Source organism: Haliaeetus leucocephalus, unplaced genomic scaffold, assembly GCF_000737465.1.
Source record: "Haliaeetus leucocephalus isolate CR32 unplaced genomic scaffold, Haliaeetus_leucocephalus-4.0 Scaffold306, whole genome shotgun sequence".
NCBI lineage: Eukaryota > Metazoa > Chordata > Aves > Accipitriformes > Accipitridae > Haliaeetus > Haliaeetus leucocephalus.
Genome location: NW_010972742.1, coordinates 1,993,159 through 2,012,545, shown reverse-complemented (window position 1 = coordinate 2,012,545; position 19,387 = coordinate 1,993,159). Strand labels below are relative to the sequence as shown.

Sequence of the window (19,387 nt, the reverse complement as noted above, 5' to 3'; positions counted from 1 at the left end):
TGGGGGGGGTGCTGGGGCTGGGGGGGTGCTGGGACTGGGGGGATGCTGGGGGATGCTGGGGGGAGCTGGCCGCGCCTTCCTCCGGCCGCAGGAGTTAACCAGCAGCAGTGCCAGCTCTGCAGACTGTTTGGAATAGTTTAAATGCTTTGACACTCTGGATGTACTAGATGGCAGGGGAGGCAGTTTACAGCGTAATTCATATGCAAAACTGCACTATAAATTTAAAACCTGTCTCAGTTGCCGTGGCACCACTAAGCATTTCATCAGCATACAGTACAGTATTTCTGCCATCTTTGTTTGCATTGCAGTGACTCATCAAAAGTCTGTCTTGTACCAACACTGAGAGCATTCCTCTGGCACTGATATTTCTCTGTTTTTAAAGCTTCGGTTTGAAACTGGCATTTACTTCAGGTCCCTAATCAAAGGGCTCTATTCATTGCAGAGAGCAGCCTGAATGTTAATCTGCATCCGGCCTATTCATTTAGATGCTGTGCGCTGCCGGGGAGATTTGACTTGGTAAAAGCTTGAGCTACAGCAGATACAAACCCAGGGTTTGATACTATATTTTTTTTTTTTTTCCCCTCCCCTGAGCGATCGTCGTCGCTGCATATAGCGTGGCGGCCTGGGCGATACGGAGGGACGCAGAGCCCCTCCGGCCAGCGGCCACGCTGGGCACCGGCTGCTGCTGAAGGTACGTTCGCTCCCAGCCAGGCAAGGGGACCGGGAACTTCCTTGCTCGGAAGAATTTTTTTTAACCATGCAGATACAATTAAATTGGCTCCGAGTGTGTTCCCTTTTCTTCCTGTTACCCCGTGGCCTTGCAGATAGGACTTTTTTTTTTTTCTTTTTTTTTTTTTTCACCAGCAATGGGAACAGAGCAGCTCTTTGTGGGTTATTATTTTCTTTTCGGAGATATATTTTTTTTCCTTTTTCTCAGATAAACTTTTTTTTTTTTTTTTTTTTTTTTTAATATTGTTCCTATGAGCTTTCAGCACTAGTTAACCGTAGTTTTTCTTCAGTAGTATTGAAGACAAACAGGATTTTAAATCTCCTGGACTCTTGCGTGGAGCTCGGGGAGGGAGGACGGGGGGGTTTGGGCTCTGGCTCGTGTCGGTGAATCCGCAGTGATTTCCTTTGCTGGAGTTCCAGTGCACGGGCTGCACTAACGCTACCTGCTCTGCCGTTGCACGGGGTTTGCGTATGAGCTCCCTTCGACCGCGAGGCTTGCTTTGGTCGGTGAGAGGAGGAATTATCCCCATGGCCAAAAGGTACAGCTGGCCTTAAAGAGCGGCCACAGTGGGATGCAAAGCCGGAGCCGTCGTCGTCTCGAGCCCGTTTTCGTGTGAGGTTGCTCGGAGGGTCCCCGATGCCCCTCAGTTGGGGCTGGTACCCCCGGCCGGAGGGCGATGGGCTGGGGGGGGCCGGGGGCTCCGGCTGCAGGAGGGGCTGGGTTGGGGCTCCCCCCTGCCCCACTTTGGATTTCGGGGAGAAAAATAAGAAGACAACTTGGTAGGCGGCTCGCTGCGGCACGTTGGTTTGTTTTATTGGGGCTCAAATATCTGGCTTAATTTGGAGATAAGCCTCGTTTTGTTGGAGGATAAATCTGTTGAGAAAGGGTTTAACTGTTGAAATGCTCCCTCTTTCTGGTGCAAATGGGAAGATTGCTTTTCAAAGTGCTTTTTCCTGGGAGCTGTGGCTCCGGCAGAATCCTGTATTTATTTCAGGCAGAATGGCACATTGTTTTATAAATATCTTTTCTGTAGTTTCAACATAGCTGGTGGTTGTTGTGTTTCTTATATAATGCTACCCGAGATCTGTCTGACTATCTTACATTTGCTTTACTGTTCACTCCTCTCCCATTACCGTTCAGATTTTCCTGCATAAAGTAAAACCCCTGGGGGAATAAATCAGTGGTGCTTATTTAAACAGACCACAACTTGAAGAAAATACTTGTGTTTTCCGAATATCCTTTGCCATCCACCAGTAGCATTTCCAACGTTGTTTGAAAACATCGATAAGTAATTTTTGTAAGCGATTGCTTTTCCGCATCGGCTCTCAGAGCTTAGCTTTGAGCCTTTGATGTTGGGTGAGGTGGGTTCCTCTGCTTCTGCCTGCTTTGGTGAACTGTCTAAAAACGCTGTGCCTCTCTCCCTGCCTTCTCCGTTTTTCAGATGTGCCCTACTTTGGATATTCCTGCATTGAATGTCTGAGGAGCTCCAGCCGATCCTGAGCCATGTCGCAGATGTTGCACATAGAGATTCCCAACTTTGGGAACACCGTTCTGGGCTGCCTCAACGAGCAGCGGCTGCTGGGGCTGTACTGCGATGTCTCCATCGTGGTGAAGGGCCAAGCCTTCAAGGCGCACCGGGCGGTCCTGGCCGCCAGCAGCCTCTACTTCCGAGACTTGTTCAGTGGGAACAGCAAAAATGCCTTTGAGCTGCCAGGTACCGTCCCCCCTGCTTGCTTCCAGCAGATCCTCTCCTTCTGCTACACCGGGAAGCTGACCATGGCAGCGAGCGAGCAGCTGGTGGTGATGTACACGGCGGGCTTCCTGCAGATCCAGCACATCGTGGAGAAAGGGACGGACTTGATGTTCAAGGTCAGCTCTCCCCACTGTGACTCTCAGACCACCATGATCGAAGACCCCAGCTCGGAGCCGCAGAGCCCCTGCAACCAGCTGCAGTCGGCCTCGGCGCCCTACGTCATGTCCCCTTCCATGCCCATCCCGCTCCTCACGCGCGTCAAACACGAGAACCTCGAGCTGCAGGCAGCTGCCCTGCCCGGCCTGCCCGGCAAGCGGCCCCTCGAGCCCGGCGCCCGAGAGGGGACCGGCAGCGGCGGCCCCAACGCTGGTCCCCTGAAGCTCTCCCGCGTCTCCTACTACGGGATGCCCAACCTGGCCACCCTCATCCCCAACGTCCAGCAGGTCCAGTACTCGCAGGGGGAGCGGACGAGCCCCGGCGCCAGCAGCATTCCCACCACCGACAGCCCCACCTCCTACCACAACGAGGAGGACGAGGAGGACGACGAGGCGTACGACACCATGGTGGAGGAGCAGTACGGGCAGATGTACATCAAGTCCTCGGGAGGCTACTCTGGTAATGGACGGTCTCTCTCCTTGGGTTTTCTGCTCTCCTTCGGTGGTTGCTTGGTCCTTCTCCAGCCGGCACGGGTAGCTTTGGGCTTGTTCGTCAGGCTTTTGTCTTCAGGGGCTTCGTTTGTTTATTTACGTAGTGCGGTGCACATGGTGGGCTCGGTGCTGGTGTCCAGGTATGGCATGGGCAGGTCCCCCCCAGTGCCATCGCTCACGGGCCGTGTCCCCAGTTGAGAAGCTCTTTAGATGAGAGAGGCTACGTCATCCGCCACGGTTGGTAGCCCTTCGCTTTTTGGCTGAGGCTGCCCACAAGCAGCCTGGTGGTTATGCGAGATGTGCGGTGGTGACACCGTCCCGTGGCGATGGCTGAGCTCACCTGCCACTGGTCATCCAAGAGCGATGGTCATCCGTGGGAAGGGAAGCGTCAGCCCTTGCCGGCCCGGTGGGGTTAGGTGGTCGGGCTGGGAATTAGTCTTCAGCAAGGTGCACGTTCCCTCCGTCCTGGCCTTTTAGAGTAAAATTTTTTAAAAGCTGATGAACGTACGACATTTGGAGGAAGGGAGAAAAACATCAAATAAATCATTTTCATAGATGTTAATTAGGAACATCTGCAAAAAGAAGAAGGACTTCTATGCCCACTGCCTGAAGTGACCCCCCGTTCCTTTGCCAGCCTTGCCCAGCGCATCGCTGTCAAAAAGGGAAAAGCAATTTGGGGGCCTCTTGATAATATTTTCTTTCTCTATTAGCTGAGTCCCTGGGCATGCCTTAGAGGAGGTGGCTCCACTTTGGTGGTGCTCAGCCGAGAGCTCCACGGCTCAGCCCCAGGGCGGGCGCAGGGGCACGAAGCCCCTTCCCTCTCCCTTCCCGCACAGGAGAGGCTTTCCTGGGGAGTGCACCCCTGGCACCGGGCAGGGCTCGGACCCTGTTGAGGAGCAGGGGCAAGTGGGGGGTACGGAGCTGGGGGCTCAGGACCGGAGGGGGAGATGCCCGGCTGGGTCGCTGGCGTGCCCTCATCCCACGCGGAGGCAGCTCGCAGCATCCCGTGCAGATGAAGAAGCTCGCAGCATCCCGCATGGAGGCTCAGCCTCCGCGCAGTGGCCTCCCCGTCGGACCTGCAGGTGTTTGTGGTGGCAGCTTTGATCCGCGGGTGCTCCCTGGGGAGGGACATCTTCCCGCCGGCTTTGGCCACACGGAGCATCCTCTCGCCTGAAGCCGCTTTCCCCAATACGGTTCTGTGCTGAAATTGCTGGACTAATTTTGCAAATATTTAAGTCTCGTTTGTTGAAGAGCTGGCATGCTTTCCTCAAAGCTGTTTGATTTTATTCTTAAGCAAGGGAGAAGATTTGACAAATACGACCATTTCTGTTACCTAAAACCAGGCTTTCCCTAGTAGTGAGAATGGGCTCATCCCCACATGCTGTCCCATCCCTTCCCATCCCAAAGAGCCAGACCCCAGTGTCCCCTTGGCATGTCCCCCTGCCAGGTAGCAAGCAGATAAGCAATGTTTTCCAAGCGTTTTTGCCAAGCCATGTGCAAAAGGGGGAAAGCATACTGGTAGCAATGTTACTATTTTAATAGTAGAAATATTTGCTGAGAAAAGCGGACAAGCCAGTTGTAGAAAATGAGCCTCAAAAGCCTGTCTGCTCTCTCTGCCGTGCTGCAAGTCCCAGCAGTTGGTACCAGGTGGGTGAGGAGGAGTGGGGACAGGGGATGGGGACAAGGTTGGGGTCTCCTCCATGGCCGCCCATCCCCAGCTGCTGTTAGAGTCAGACTGAACAGAAATCAGGCTGTTTTCCCGCACACTGGTTTTGGTTTTATTTTGCTTTGCGCTTCCCCGCTGTGGAGCAGGCGGTGAGTAATGTGGGTTTGCCTTGAGCGCTGGAGCTCGCCACATTATTCCTCAGAGCAATGGGATTATACCCTTGGACACGGTGTTTTCCTTCCCTGTCACAGGGCTGGTTCATGCGGTAAAAGAACAAAATAAATTCAGAAGGTGAGGGCAGGACCAGCCCCGGGACAGTGCAGGCAGCAGCTATTAGGCTGTACCTAATTCTTGCGGTACGGGAGTCATCCCAGCTGGAAAAGTGAAAATATGAGCAGCTTTTTTGGGCATCGCTGGAGATGCTGCAGCCGTCCAGCCCTCGCACTGGAACCGGGCATCCCGCGGCAAAGTTTTCCTTCTTGGTTTCTGTAGGAGGAAGACTTGAACCATGTCGTGATGCCGAGGCAGGGGCCATGCGGGGAGGAGGCAGGTTGGGAGCGTGGTGCTGCCCAGCCCCACTGTAAGGCTCTAATATACCACTTTTCTGCTAAAATACCTCTTCCACACCAGCACACTTTAAGTGAGTTTCCTGTTTTAAATAAGCCAGCTATAGTATCAGGCTTTCTGGAAAAGAGGGCACACAAAAAAGAGATTAAAAAAATAAAACCTAAGCTATTCCATTATGGTTTGGACTTGTACAGCTAACTGTGTTTTAATTACTCGGGATAAACTGTACCCTCAAAAGGTGCAGAATAATAAAACCATAAGATGGAAGAGAGAAGCCAGCTAATCCTGCTCCTGGCATGTAGATCCTGACAGCCTTACAAAGGCCTGGGGGAGGGGGGAGCCCTTTAAAATAGTGATTGCCAAGGTTTCCAAGAGCCCCGTTTGTAAAAACAAAAACAAAGCCAAAGAAGAGCACAGCAGATGAAGCCCTGAATTTCGGAGAGGTTTGGGTTGGTTTTTTTTTTCCTCCTTTTTCTCCATTTTTCCATTCCCTGGCTGAAGCGTTGACTGAGCTAATGCCGGTGAGTGTGTGGTGGGATGCTGGTGGCTGATGCTCTTCGCTTGCCTTGAGCATCACCCACCTTGACCATCACCACCCACTGCTCCCAAGGCCAGGGCAGCATGGGGCAGGGGAAGGTGCCCAGCATGAAGCCTCTTCTTGCCCCAAGGCTGGGGGTGGGGGGGGGTATTTATTTTTTTTGACCCCTTTTTATAGTCAGAACCACAGCAAATCTCCAAAGCTGGGATCAGAGAGGCAAGGAGCACATCTTCACCTTGGCCAAGGGTTTGATGGTGGTAGAGGGAATGAGGAGGAGATCCCGTTAAGCCATGTGCCTCCTGCACTGGTGGCACTGGTGTGATGGACCAGGACAAAATGTTGGACCTGTGAAAGGAGCAGCAGGTAAATGAAAGGATAAGCCCAGTCTTAAACACGGGCCGATGGGAGGGTTAGGTTTAGGTGTCGGTAGACGGGGTGGCACCTTGCAGAGGGATGTAGGAAAAGATGCCTCGGCTTCCACCTGCTTCCAGCTGCGTTCGGTGGCCGTGGTGTCACCGCCACCGTCCCCGCGCCCGCCTGCTGCTGTGGCAGGCTGGGAGCATCGCGGTAAAATGGCTCCTTATTCTGTAACTAGGTCTGGTGGTGGAGAACATGTGGGCCTTGAGGACATGAGTGAGACTTAATGAGGTTTCTAGCATCTGATCTGAGGAATGCACAACTCCAGAAAATATTAAACAAAAGCAAAGTATTTTTATCCTTGTTAATTACAGCGTCGTGGGCCTGATCTGAAGTGGGTTTCAGCAGGACTTGCAGATGCTCGGCGTTTTTCTGCACTGAACCGCGTTCTTGTCAGTCAGCTTGCTGCTTAGCAGATGCAGTTAATTTAATTTTGACAGGCGCAAGCGAAGTTGCGCGAGGGTCCGTCCTCCTCCCCTGCTCCTGCTGCGCCAGTTTGCCGGGGAGAGGAAAAATCTTTATGCAGCAAATGGCTGGAATGTAAAGGCTGGACTTGAAAGTTATGAAATCCCGAACTGACAAGAGCACACTTCATTAAAAATTCATCTAAAATAGCCATTATAGAATAGTTGTGGTAATTAGCTGAGAGAATAGTTTTCTCTCCTGGCCTCTGATTCCTGACAGTAAGGAAAGAGGGCAAGAAACAACCCAGAATCCATAATGAGTGGCTCCAGCACAGCCAGTGCAGCATCCCAAACCAAGCCTGGGAGCAACACCCTGCGACGATGTAAATCACAGCTCGCGACGCCAGATAATTGCAGCCCTAATAAAGTAACTGGTTCTAACTGCGGGAACGGTGATCTGATCCTGCGAGGACCAGTGCCGTGCGATGGCTGGTCTGACGCTGTGCTGCGCAACAGGGGGATGCTCACGAGCAAAGAGCTAGTGGGGTTTTTTTTTAGGAAATAAAGTGGCGAAGAACGCCTTGTTTATTCACCAGAGCGCTTTTCCTTTGGCTTTTTGTTGAGGGTTGCAAACAGCCCCGCTGCTGGAAGTGCTGCTGTGTGCCGACGGGAGCCGGCCAGCGCCGGCATCGTCCGTCCTGGCACGGGGACCGGTGCCACTGAGAAGCCGGAGGACGGCAGAGCCCCGCGCCGGGGGCGCGCAGCCTCTGCCCTTTTTTGGCATTAAACTTCCAGTCCCAGTTTCCTCACGGTAAAACACAGATGTTTAATTTTAGGCTGGCAGATGTTTCACTCCTGGCTGAGATCTGAAGCGAAGGCAAGATAGGGGTATTTATAAACCAGTAATATTTTTCCTATACTAATTCCAGATTACATCCCTGTATAAATAGGTCACAAATCAAATCGCTACATTCCAGTACGTTGTTATAAATGTACTATTTGTAAAACATAAACTATCCCGGTTGGGACTATATCATGTATCTGTCCCACAGTGCGTGCGTGTGTCCTCTGTGGTACAGGTTTACATACGCAGGCAGATGCTGGCGATGCCGGGGCTGCGGCAGGGATGCTATTTTTGGGGTAGAACTACTGCCAGTGGAAAATAGGCTAATGGGATAAAAATGTTTGTAAAATATTGCTATTTGAAAAGAAACTTCTCGCCATCTAGAGAACAGGGGAGAATTATCCATGTGTTTGCATACGTGGTGACTGGTGGTGGAGCAGGTGGAGATGATTTTGTAACCATTGCGGTGGACCGGGGCTCGTGACTTACGGTTTCATGTTGGGCCTCTGGAAACGTTAACTTTCGGGTGAAGGTCCATCACTCTGCTCTTTCTGTATCTCAAAATCCCACTCCTAAAACAGAAATAGTTGTTTCTTACCCATGGGAGTATGTTGAAGTTTACGTGCAGTAAATGGTCAAGAGGAGAACCCAGACTGGTGGGAATTGGGGGTTCATGAGTAATTTTCAAGCCCTGGTGTTTGGATTGTCAGGAACTAAGGAAATAAGTGACTACTGGCACCAGGTGTGTGGCCAGCAATTCCCCGCCCTGCCAGACCCCAGGCACTCACCGGAGGAGCTTGTTGCCCATCACCAATGAGGGTCAATGGGAGCTGTGTGGGCTCAGGATCTCTGGTCCCAGGCACCTCAGGTGGGGCATGCAACCGTCCTGGCGTCACCAAAACCATCATGGGCTCAGCAAGAAGGTGGTGTAACAGACCTCTGACCCGGACGGTACATTTTAGGGATGAGGACATGTGCTCCCAGCGTCACGCGAAGCCTGGAGCCCCGGTAATTCCCGTGACTCCGGCTTTCCTCTGAGCATGGACCGGTGTGTTGGTTTGAGGCTGCTTCTTCAGCCAGAAAACCTGGGATATTTCCCATTCTGGAGCACTTGTTGCTAGCTGCAGCATCCGTGTAAGTTTGAGATGAAAGCAAATATCTGAATAAATAAAATATACCAGTGTTTGGCTGGCAGCTCTCATTGCTTCCTCTGTAATGATTTCCTGCCCCTCTCTGCTAGCTGGTAGGCTCCTTTCTTAGTCAAGAACAAAACTGTATTAAACAATACTTCACATTGTTTGCCCTTTCATTCAAAGGGAAGGAGCCGCTGCCCTCTGAAGATACAAATTAATTAGAAGCGAATACTATCCTGTTCTTCAGAGCATAAAGGCCAAACAGACTGGCTTTCTTTGAAAACATGGGACCAAAGTGTCTCTTGTATCCTGCTTCTTTACATAACTGATTGCTATCTGCTGAATTGAGGTGGCACTGAAAGGCTTAAATCTTTGGTCGTTTTTGTTTAGTATCGTTGAATTTGTGCTAATGCTTTAATGGAAACAAAGTCAAAAAAATGATTCATGCCTATGTTTAATAAGAGATTTATAGACAGCGAGCCAGCAGGACAGATGTAACCAAAATAGAATAGTGGATTGAGTTACACTTGGTCTTTTTAGCCCGAATTTTAGTTTGTTTTATGAAGTATTTGATTTCACAGGAAGAAATGTAAACTTCTCGATGGCTCCGTGTGTAGGAAGCAAAATGTCTTCAAAAGCAAAGAATTTCTTCAAGGCAGGACTGTCACCAACCAGCGCGGCAGCGTTGTCTTCCTGAAAAGCTGCTTTTCTTTCAGGAAACAGGTTTGACACCAAATCCTTCAAAACCTCTCCAAGAAGGTAGCGTGGGCACAGTGCTTGTGCTGATCTTTCTCTTTGCCTGCCTCATTATTGCTACCTTAGGATCTCTTTGACCCAAAAATTGTTTTTTATTGAATGTTTGCCTACGCAAAGTGGCAGAGCAGGTAGGTTTGTCCTTGTCCGCTGTAGCTGTTTGCCACTTGGATGTTGTAGGTGTTCAATTTCTTCAATGGCAGCATTCTTGATGAAGAAGCGGGCAGGAGGAGGGCACGGCTGATGGCCGTTCCGGGCTGAGTTCTCTTCTGTTCCCATTACAGCAACGTTGGGTCACAAGCCGCGAGGACCTTCTCCTGCCTCTCCTGCTCTGAATTCTGTCTCATTTGGGGTATTGACTGCAACGACTTTCCCTGGAGACCTGCAGCCTTTATATCGCTTAAAAAATAACTGGAAGCCTCTAAGAAACTTTATGAGAATCTGTATCAGTCTGCCCAGCTTCCCTTCAGCAGCTTAACATCTGCTGGATTTTAGGTGGTGTTGAATGTTGTGGGCGCTCTTGACCTGAGTCATTAGTTAAAAGTAAAAATGAAATATTAAAAATGCCATTTTACACAGCCTGGGCGGAGCGTTGTGCTTGTGAGGGGTTGCGACGGTTTTCCTGCTCCTGCCGAGCAGCTGAAGCGGTGGCTCCGTGGAGAGCCCAGCGCTGCGGAGCGCTCGCCCTGACGAGCTGCCTGCAATTAGCAGGAGCTCCGTGCACGGGCACAGCCTCGTCCTCACCTGTCCTGTCTCCTGACAGCTCCGGCACGTGCATTTAGCACAAAAACCTGTTGCCAAATTCCCCTAATAGCATCATTCACCTATCTTTTGTGCTGCTATTGAGGACCTTGGCCGTCCCAGTCTGGTTTCTGGGATTCATCAGCAGAATGATAGCTCATATGTGGTGTATATATAATTTCACCTTTTAATTCAGCCTGTGTGTAACCTGCAGAGGACTCTGGGTGGGAGCGGACTGTGGTGTCCATTCCTGCTGCTTCCTTTCCCCTTGAGATTTGCATTTACTTTGCAATGGCCCTTGTGCTGCCTTGGTGACCGTGCCTTGCCAGAGCCAAAAAGCCAGTGAAGGACAGCAGAGCGGCCCTCCCTGGGTGTTGGTTCTCCCTCTGCTTTTGATTTGTTTAAGCAGGAAAGTACTAGTATTTAATTGGATATACTGTGCTTATCGCTTTTTGAAAGCACCAGAAATATAGCAGGTCTTTGAGATGCTTCCTCTGTGTGAGCAGATGACTCCCATCTCCAAGAAGAGGGTGCCTGGATGTTTGGGAGTGCTATTAGACAGGGAAATACTGCAGCTGGTGAAAATTCTGTATGTCAGTGGAACTGCACATCAGCGCTACAAAGCCCTGCCACTTTGCATAGATAATCGGGCTGCGATGGCAAGTGAAGTTAGTTTAAAAACATCGCGTGAATTGTTCTGCCCCTGTTTGGTCCTTAATCACTGAAGGAAACGCTACTCTGCTGCCGTGCGGCTCCACGAGCAAGGGGCATCTTCCTGGTATTCCGACTTATTAGGGAAAGAGGGAGCGATGAGGGTGGGGATGCTTCCAGCCCCGTGCCTGCGATAGGATGCCACGGCACAGCACGGCGTCGCGGGGCATGTCCTAGTTAGAACACTGCTCCCATTGTACGGGAGCCATCGCCCTTTGGTTACTGCAGCAACAAGTCTGCAAAACTTGTTATTTTATCTAGAGAGAGGAAAAGCGGCCCCCAGAACGCCGAAATAATTGCAGGAAAAGACTTCTCTTGAGTAGGAGACATTTTGAGTTCAGAAACGCTAATTGCTGGGGTTTTTTCTTCCCTCTGTATTCACAGATATTGAAGCACAGAGCTGGGTTTGATTTCATGCGTGGCACTTGCTACATTATCAAACAGTTTTGGGAAAAAAGATGGATCATCGTAGAGATGGGCTGCAATTCAGAACTGTAACTGCTCCCACCACGTCCCAGTACAGCTGGCGTTGATGTACACCCATGTCAGCCCTCTTTTGCTGTCAAAATTTGTAATTTTAAGCAAACCTGTGGACTTGCACTGTAAGAGTGCTTTAGAAAGCAAATCCTCTGTATGCCCACAGGACCCAAACTTGCGCAGTGCTGGTAGGACAGCTTGGTACTTCCAGCTTTTCAACGTTAACAGTTGCTAATGGGCAGTGCTGGGCTCTGGGGACGGTACGTTGGGGCAAGTCACAGCTGCGCCCTGGCAAAAACCCAGTAATTTGGTTTTGAAGCCACAGCTTAATAACATTTTTTGGCTTGTTGGTTGGGGTCTTTCTTGTTATTGAGAGGAAACGTTAGCCTACAAAAGGCAGAGTAAACGAAGGCGCTTCGGAGGGTGAGTTGGAGCTTGCAGGAGGGGGCTGGTGGGTGCCGTCCTCAGGGGAAGCTACAGCGACTTTTCTCAGTGCAGTGGGTATCTGCAGGGTCCGGCTTTTAACTTCAGCAGGAAAAAAACATCAGGAGAAGTAGTTATGGTACTGATGCAGGTATTTATCAAACTCGGGCAATTTATTGCCTGTTTTAGAAACCCCTGGTGAAGTAACCTGCCATTCTTCTGGGAGTGTTTGGGGAAGCCAGCTCCGTATGCTGCACTTGCAGAACGATGCCAGCTGTGCAGAGTTGCCCATTTTCATAAATGATTAACTTAGGAAAAGTTAAAGCATAATTAGATTCTAAGAATCCCTCTCGCAGAACCTGAACATGCATACGAGAGTGCTGTTGTAGATGATGGGGGAGACCAGGGGATCTTTTTGTGCTTTCAGGTGGCATCTGCCCTGTGGCCGATAGCCCTGGCGAGTGGTTGTACTTCCAGAGGGAGGAATATTTCCAACAGCTACGGGAAAAGGGCAAAGTTAATGTTGTTAATGTTGTGCCTGTATAATAAACTGCTTTAATGGTTTTCCCTTTTAATTTTTAAGTTGCTCAAGAGAAGCCAGAGCAGATCCCACTGGAGAACCGCTCCTGTGTCCTCATACGACGGGATCTAGTTGCTCTCCCAGCCAGTCTTATCAGTCAAATCGGATACCGTTGCCACCCGAAACTCTACTCAGAGGGAGATCCTGGAGAAAAACTTGAGCTCGTTGCAGGTAATGAGGGGGTAACTTTTCTTTGCTTGAGAACGCCTGGGGATCGCTGATGTTTTCCTTCTTGAAATGTGTTCATCTTGCTTGCACTGTTGCTGGAGTCGTGCATCTTGTGTGCCCTTGTTGTGTCTTTCTGGATTATTCATCCCCAATCATCTTTTTAAAAGTTCTAAGTTTCCTTTAATTTGCTGATAGAAAAATGTGTCATTAACAGGATTTATTCAATTGAATTAATTTAGCATTTTAATTGAATTCTCCAGCTTGTGTTCTTCCCAATTGGTGTGGGCTGCATTGCAATTGTGTTTTGATTTAGATGCACAGATCTAAAAAAAAAAAACCAACCCAAACCCAAAAAACCCTATCGCATTATAAGATTTACAAAGCAATGGAGATAAATTTGTGTCAGTGAACAAGATTTGAAAAACCTGTAAAAGTTTTTTAAAAATTGGGGGTGTTACTAAATGGTCGAACCCTGCAGTAGAAAGAGAAGGAATTGGGTTTGGTCCTTTCTTCTACCTTTCTTTTTCATTTTGGGGGGAATTTACGATATTGGGAGAATTCACTACTTCTCTATAAAGGATTTATGGCCAACTTGAGGTGGAAGATGGTGCTGTTTAGCTTTTAATGATACTAGTGGTGTAGGGCTGGACAAAGAGTGAAATCCAGTAGGCGTGAAACTGTGGCTGTGCCAGCCTGCAGCCCAGGTACCCCGAGCACTGCACAGAAGATGGATGTTTGACTGGGGTGTCCAGGTCAAATTCCAGTTTAAATAGTTATAATCTGCTTTTGTAAGTTCCCCTCAGCTTCCCTTTGCTGCAATGGTCCTCTCAGCCTATAGCCCGTGCTGTTGTGAAGTTTTTTTCCTTGGACGTAGCTATGTTTAGATGAAGTGATCTTTGCACGACAGCCCGTACCTGCTGCCCAGGCAGGGAGGTTTAATTAATACCTGTAAAGCCCTTGGTACAAAAAGGACATGTGGCAGCACAATCAATCCAAAGCAGTTGTCCTTTCTTTCTGGTCATTTATCTCTTGGTGAGTAGTGTGATTTTTATTTGCAGTCTGTAGAAGAAATCTGAATTTCAGGGGATGCCCAGAAAGGTTTCCATCTGATGGAGCGTGGGTCTTTGATAGAAGGCAGGAGTAAAAGGCACACGCCGCAGCACAGCGTACAACCACAAGTATTTATTTTGTATCTGGAATATTCATTTTCTACCCATTTACATTCTATGTGAGACTTCTTAAAACCATCAAGTGGTGCAGGTTATTTTCACAGTGAGAGCTGCAAACTCGCTTGAGGCAGCTCTGCTTGATTTACATTTTTCAATCTGGAAAAAAAGTAGATTAATATCACTAACCGACAGTGGCTGCCTTGGTTATTTTTTATTTATTAAAGTGAAGTTACCCTCGGTAGTGTCTGGCGTTCTCTCTGATGGCTTATCTCTTAAAATACCACTGCTGAAGAAAGCTAATTCCTGTCTCAAACTTGGTGAGACCTGGGAGGGGGGCTCGAGCCCGGAGCACGCAGGAGGATCCTGCAGCGAAAGTTTTCCTCAACTCTCCGTTCGGAGTATTTTCCTTTTGTCTCTGATTTTTCACGCCACGACTGATTCTGCAAACTTCAGCAGCTCTCTCCAAGAGGGTCTTCAACAAGCCTTGCATTCGTTGTAGTACATCTGATGGACAGATACTGCGTGTGGAGGAGAATACATGGAAGATACGTGGCGAATACATACGATACGTGGAAGATACCTGGCAAGAAGTGGGATGGCTTGGAGATCCGGAGCGATGCTTGCTGTTTTCGGGGGCAGGACCAGTGGCCCGGGCTGCCCACGGCGGCAGGGAAGGTGCAGGCAGCTGCCCACCCCGGGGAGAGGGTCGGGCTCGGGGGGCTGCGGGGCGCCTGCCCCGGCGCAGCCCGCCGGCGTGGGCTGCTCTGCAGCTCCGTCTTCATCCGGAAGATCAGGGACAATCATCTGTAGGCTTTCCTGGAAATCCAGGAGGTAATTTTATTTCTGCAGTAGATGTTTTTATATCTTGAGGAGGACAGAGTGTGTTCTGGATCCAGATACGACCCATTATTTAATCTTAATTAAAAGCAAATACCAAAACCCTCTTGTATAACAGTACGCTTGAAAAATAGGGTAACCTCCCCCTGCAAGCCGATGCTGAGGCAGGAGCGGTTTGGTCTGTGAGCTATGTGCAAAGTAAAAGGGTTTGATAAGAAACCCGCTGTAGAGCACTGCCAAACCCCTGGACGGGTAAAGCTGTTTTGGCAGGGGCTCCTTTTTCTTCTGGAGAAAGTCCTTAAAGGCAGGCTATTTCAAAGTCAGCAGTTCCTGTGCATTAGAAGGAAAATTCCCTGCTCACCAGAAGTATCAAGAGGTGATGGGCTGGGGTTTTTGGAAACAGTTAGATCTGTAGTGTAACCGAGTACCTTTTCTGTGCTAGATGGGGTTTTTTTTCCTTTCTTTCTAGTTCTGTGTTCTACGATCTTTCACTTGAGAAAAGAAAAGGCCAAATGGATTGGGGTTTTCTTCCTTCAGAAAGAATAAATAATCTGTTCTGTACATATAAAATCACAGAATAAAGCCTTGCACTGTGTGTCTTTGCAAAAAAAATTTCAAAAACGGTCATTTCATTTCCAGACTTCCTTTCTGTATGGATAAAATTAGGAATCATTATTACCTGGGACTTGCCAAGGCCCTAAGGGACTGCAATAACCGTCCCTGCTAGGCTTTTCCAAAAATCCTGCTGTCCTTGTTGGGCTTCTGTAGCAGGACGTGACGAGCACGCTCCCTCCCGTGTCACACCAGCGTCAGGACCGACCAGGGCAGGAGGAGCAGTTTGTTTGTGGCTTGCAGGCAGTGCTGTCAGCGAGGCAAGGGTTTAATTTTGAATTCTCCCTCTCCAACCCTTCCAGGCTCAGGTGTTTACATCACCCGGGGGCAGCTGATGAATTGCCACTTATGTGCCGGTGTCAAACACAAGGTCCTTCTGAGACGTCTTCTGGCCACCTTCTTTGATCGGTATGTCCTCTTTGTGCTCTCCCAAGGGATTCGGTTTAGTTTCTGGTGTTTTAACCATGTTAATAGATAATTTCTCATGAGTGCTTCATCCTTTGTATATGCTGCACTGATTTCTGTGCCTTTTCTTAACGATGCTTGAACCCGAGCACCAGGTTTTCCGATTCCTTACCTTAAAATCGTGTAACGTGGTGATCCCTCCGTAAGAGCCTAAAGGGAAGAGGACGAGGCAGTGGCTGTCCCTTGGAGTCCCCGGTGTCAGGATCTTCCTTTGCCTTTCTTGCAGGAACACGCTCGCCAACAGCTGCGGAACTGGAATCCGGTCCTCCACAAGCGATCCCAGCAGGAAGCCCCTGGACAGCAGGGTTCTGAATGCAGTCAAATGTAAGGAGAGAGATTTACTGCTGCTCTGTTGGAACAGCATGCCGAGAGCAAAGCCGAAACCTAAGCAGGGAAGGCCATCTCTGTTGCGTAATAATGGGAACTATATATGGTGAAATTAGAGTGTAGGAAAATTAATTTATTTTTTTATTTTGCATCTTTTTGGGGGGCTGAAGTTAATTTTTGGTGGGTTTTGGCAGTGTTTTAATATAAAACATTATTGCTACTTGACTGTTTTGCAATATTTTAAAGCACTAATTTTGCAGTTAATCATTTTATTGATAGGGGCTTTAAGAAGGAAATTGAAATTATGGTTTTGGCAACATTCAGAGCTTGATACCTCTGAAACAGGCCGTCTCCATGTGCTGGCTTTTATGCCCCCAGGCTCTGGCTCATATTTGGATTCATCCAAGTGCAGGGCTCTGCCAAATCCCCTGGTTTACAGGAGCAGAGCATACAGCTCCAATCCATCTCGCAGAGACGTCCTCCGCGCATTTCTCGGAGGTGCCGGCCCTGCTGTGCCCGGGCTGTGGCGATGCCCAAGAGCAGCCGTGCTTTGCGGTGCCCTGGGCTTTGGGGGCTGTTGGTCTTCAGCAGTAAATGGGCCCCCAGGAATCAGGGAATCCACTGGCTGCTTCAGCCCTGGCAGCATGGGAGGATCTGCTCTCCGTCTCGCTGGCAGCCTTTCTGTTGGTTTTACAGTCTATGTCCTTGAATATATTTTGTAGACTTTTTTCTTTTTTTAAATATGTAAAATGGGAGCCCTGCTGCAAGTAATTGCCTTTTCAAAAGATTGCATAAAGCAACAGGACCTTTTGCTTTTAACGTTTGAACTGCAAACAAAGTTCTGCATCGTGCCACGTGGCTCAGCTAGTCAGTCTGTCTTTCTGTAGAGCCGCTGAGCTCTGTCTCAGAACCGGGGGTACAAAAGGTTCAGCTGTTGAACACCCCTTCTGCTGTCCTGCAGGTAAGATCCCCTGTGTTTGCATGATTACACAGCGCCCTAACTTTAGCCAGGGCTGAGATGTGCAAGGCTACCTGCTTCAGTGTGCGTATTTGTGCCCAACGCCTGGTGTTCGTACAAGAAAAGGAGAGTTTTGCTACTTCCATCAAGGTAGTTTCATTATTTATGGCAGGCACCAGAAATAAATGGTTAAATATTTGGCTCTTGCAGTCACCCTTGAATACAAGGAGTGTGCTGTGGGACAAAAGGTGCCTGCTGGTGAGTGGGGACCTGTGCGGTGTAGGAAACCCTGACGGGTTAGTGCAGCGAAGCTTGTTTACCGTGGGCTTGATATACAGTGGAAAGCAATGTGTTCTCTCACCCTCGCTGGATACTGGATAGTAAATCTTTATGTAAATATTATTGCGCTGGAAAATGAAACTCTAAGCAATTTATTTTTTATTTTTAAGATTTGGAAGATAAATCTTTCCTCTCCCTAATTGTTGCTGTGCTGCTGAACTCCAGGGGCCTTCCAGCCACCCTCTGAGATCTGTAGCACGTGGAGAGAAAGGATAAGGTGGCAGATGTCCAGTACATAAAGAAAAAATCACTAGACTGTGCTGTTGGTGCTTGCCCGTAGCTTGCTCGTGGTGCTCTCCTGAGACAGCCTCCCTGTTAGCAGCTTCACCCCGGGGAGCCCTGGGTCTGGACCTTCCAGCTTTGGTCCTTGCTAAGGCTTGCAAATACCTTCGGAGGTTGGAAAGGCGTTGCTGTCCAGTGACAGCGCCTACAACATGCTGTCGTGTGTCAGGGCATAAGATGACTTCTCACTGCCTGAATTCTACCCTGCGCACAAGCTTTAGTTGATAATTATTCACCATGGCAGTTTCTTGGATGTCGCTCCGTAACATCAGGTGCTTGGCCCCCGTGGAGGAGCAGGGCTGCAGCCGAGGTATTCTGGGCTTCTGCAGGCTACGTGCCAGCTGATGCGCTGGTGGTGGGATGTTGGAGCAGCCGCGCCGGCCGGGCCGGTGGTCCGTGCGGTGCCGGTTGGCTCTGCAGCGGCCGGTGGGAAGCGTGGGACGGGCAGAGGACAGTCCTTCGGGCAGTCCCTTCTGCTCGGTCGAGAGCAGCTCTGACGTTTGCCAGCCCCGCAGCTCTGCCTGCGCCACCGTGGTTTTAAGAGCCATTAACGGATCTACTGTTGAGGAGTTTGTGTGTTGACCTTTTCTGGGTCCATCTCTTGCTTTTGGCCATCCCGGCATGCTGCGCCTGGAGGCTGCAGGACCCCGGTACCTGTGGGGCTCACTGGGTCCCCAGGGAGCGCGTGGTCCTTCTCCAGCCCCTGCCCTGTGCCACCCGGGATTTTTCAGCCTTCTGGTTTTATCCCTTCTCGATTGTCTCTGTCTTGAGCTGAGGAGTCCTTGTCTGTAAGTCTGTCCTTGCGAGAGCTCCGGTCCACGGGCGAGCCTCCCCTCCGTGGCATCAGCCCACGCTAAGCCCCGCAGCAGGTCTCTGGGATGGGGCAGAGGCTGTGATCACCTTTGTGCCGCCTTTGTATTGCTTTCTCTGAATCCTCAGCTGTATGTATCCCTGTCTTTGCAGTGTATTGTCAGAATTTTGCCCCGAGCTTTAAGGAAAGCGAGATGAATGTTATAGCAGCCGATATGTGCACCAACGCCCGCCGGGTCCGCAAGCGCTGGCTGCCGAAGATTAAGTCCATGCTGCCCGAAGGGATGGAGATGTACCGCACGGTCATGGGCTCCACCACAAACAGTGTCCCCCTGGATCCTGAATTCCAGCCCAACACTGCTCAGGTCTTTGAGCAGCGAATCTATGCAGAAAGGAGGAGCGATTCAGGAACTATAGTAGCCTTGAGAACTAACACGGTGAACGTAGAGCTAAGCAATGGATCCAACCAGTCCTTCGAACAGAGCGAGGATGCTGAAGGGGCTGGCTCTGTGATACAGGAGGCAGCTGCCACAGATGCTATGGCATCGGATACCCAAAGCACTCCACAACCTTTTGAACAAGGTTCGGGCTCTTCCAGCCGGCCCGAAACTCCCGTGAGAAGACAAGATGGTACTTACGGAGGGACTTTATAAAGAGAGCAAACGTTTCGTGACCTATAAGGGATCTGTAATACTAAAGCTGCTTGCATGCATTACTAATACAAAACAAAAAATGTGATCAAGCCACTTACCTACTGAACTGCTACTGTTGCCTGAAAAAAATGTGATTTTTATTCTGCTTGTATTTAAAATTTATGAAGGAAATAATCGCATTCGTTATACTGTAAACGACTAGGTCTGTGGCGACCTACTTAAAAAAAAATATTGGGCTCCTTTTTTGATATTCCTGAGGTTAGTCTATAAGATTGTAGCTTTTTCTTTTTTTTTTTTCCTTTTTTTTTTTTTTTTATTTTAAGGGGAGGAGAAAAGCTAGCCAACCCCCCCCAACCACCACCACCACCCCCCATCATCACCAC

At 49.5% G+C, this 19,387-nt stretch overlaps 1 protein-coding gene across 2 annotated transcripts in view; it reads left to right on the top strand.

Moving 5' to 3' along the window:
- NACC2 (NACC family member 2, BEN and BTB (POZ) domain containing) overlaps positions 1 to 19,112 on the top strand; it is a 23,550-nt gene extending 4,438 nt beyond the window's left edge. The window contains exons 1-6 of one of the 2 annotated variants that reach the window (XM_010570780.1): positions 1,205 to 1,268; positions 2,172 to 3,098; positions 12,388 to 12,555; positions 15,473 to 15,578; positions 15,862 to 15,959; positions 18,505 to 19,112. In XM_010570780.1, the coding sequence (XP_010569082.1) occupies positions 2,234 to 3,098; positions 12,388 to 12,555; positions 15,473 to 15,578; positions 15,862 to 15,959; positions 18,505 to 19,004 (1,737 nt within the window). In that variant the 5' untranslated portion in view covers positions 1,205 to 1,268; positions 2,172 to 2,233 and the 3' untranslated portion in view covers positions 19,005 to 19,112. Of the gene's footprint in view, positions 1 to 1,204; positions 1,269 to 2,171; positions 3,099 to 12,387; positions 12,556 to 15,472; positions 15,579 to 15,861; positions 15,960 to 18,504 lie in introns of those variants that run through there. The other variant, XM_010570779.1, reaches the window with a different exon arrangement.
- The last annotated feature ends 275 nt before the right edge of the window (positions 19,113 to 19,387 follow it).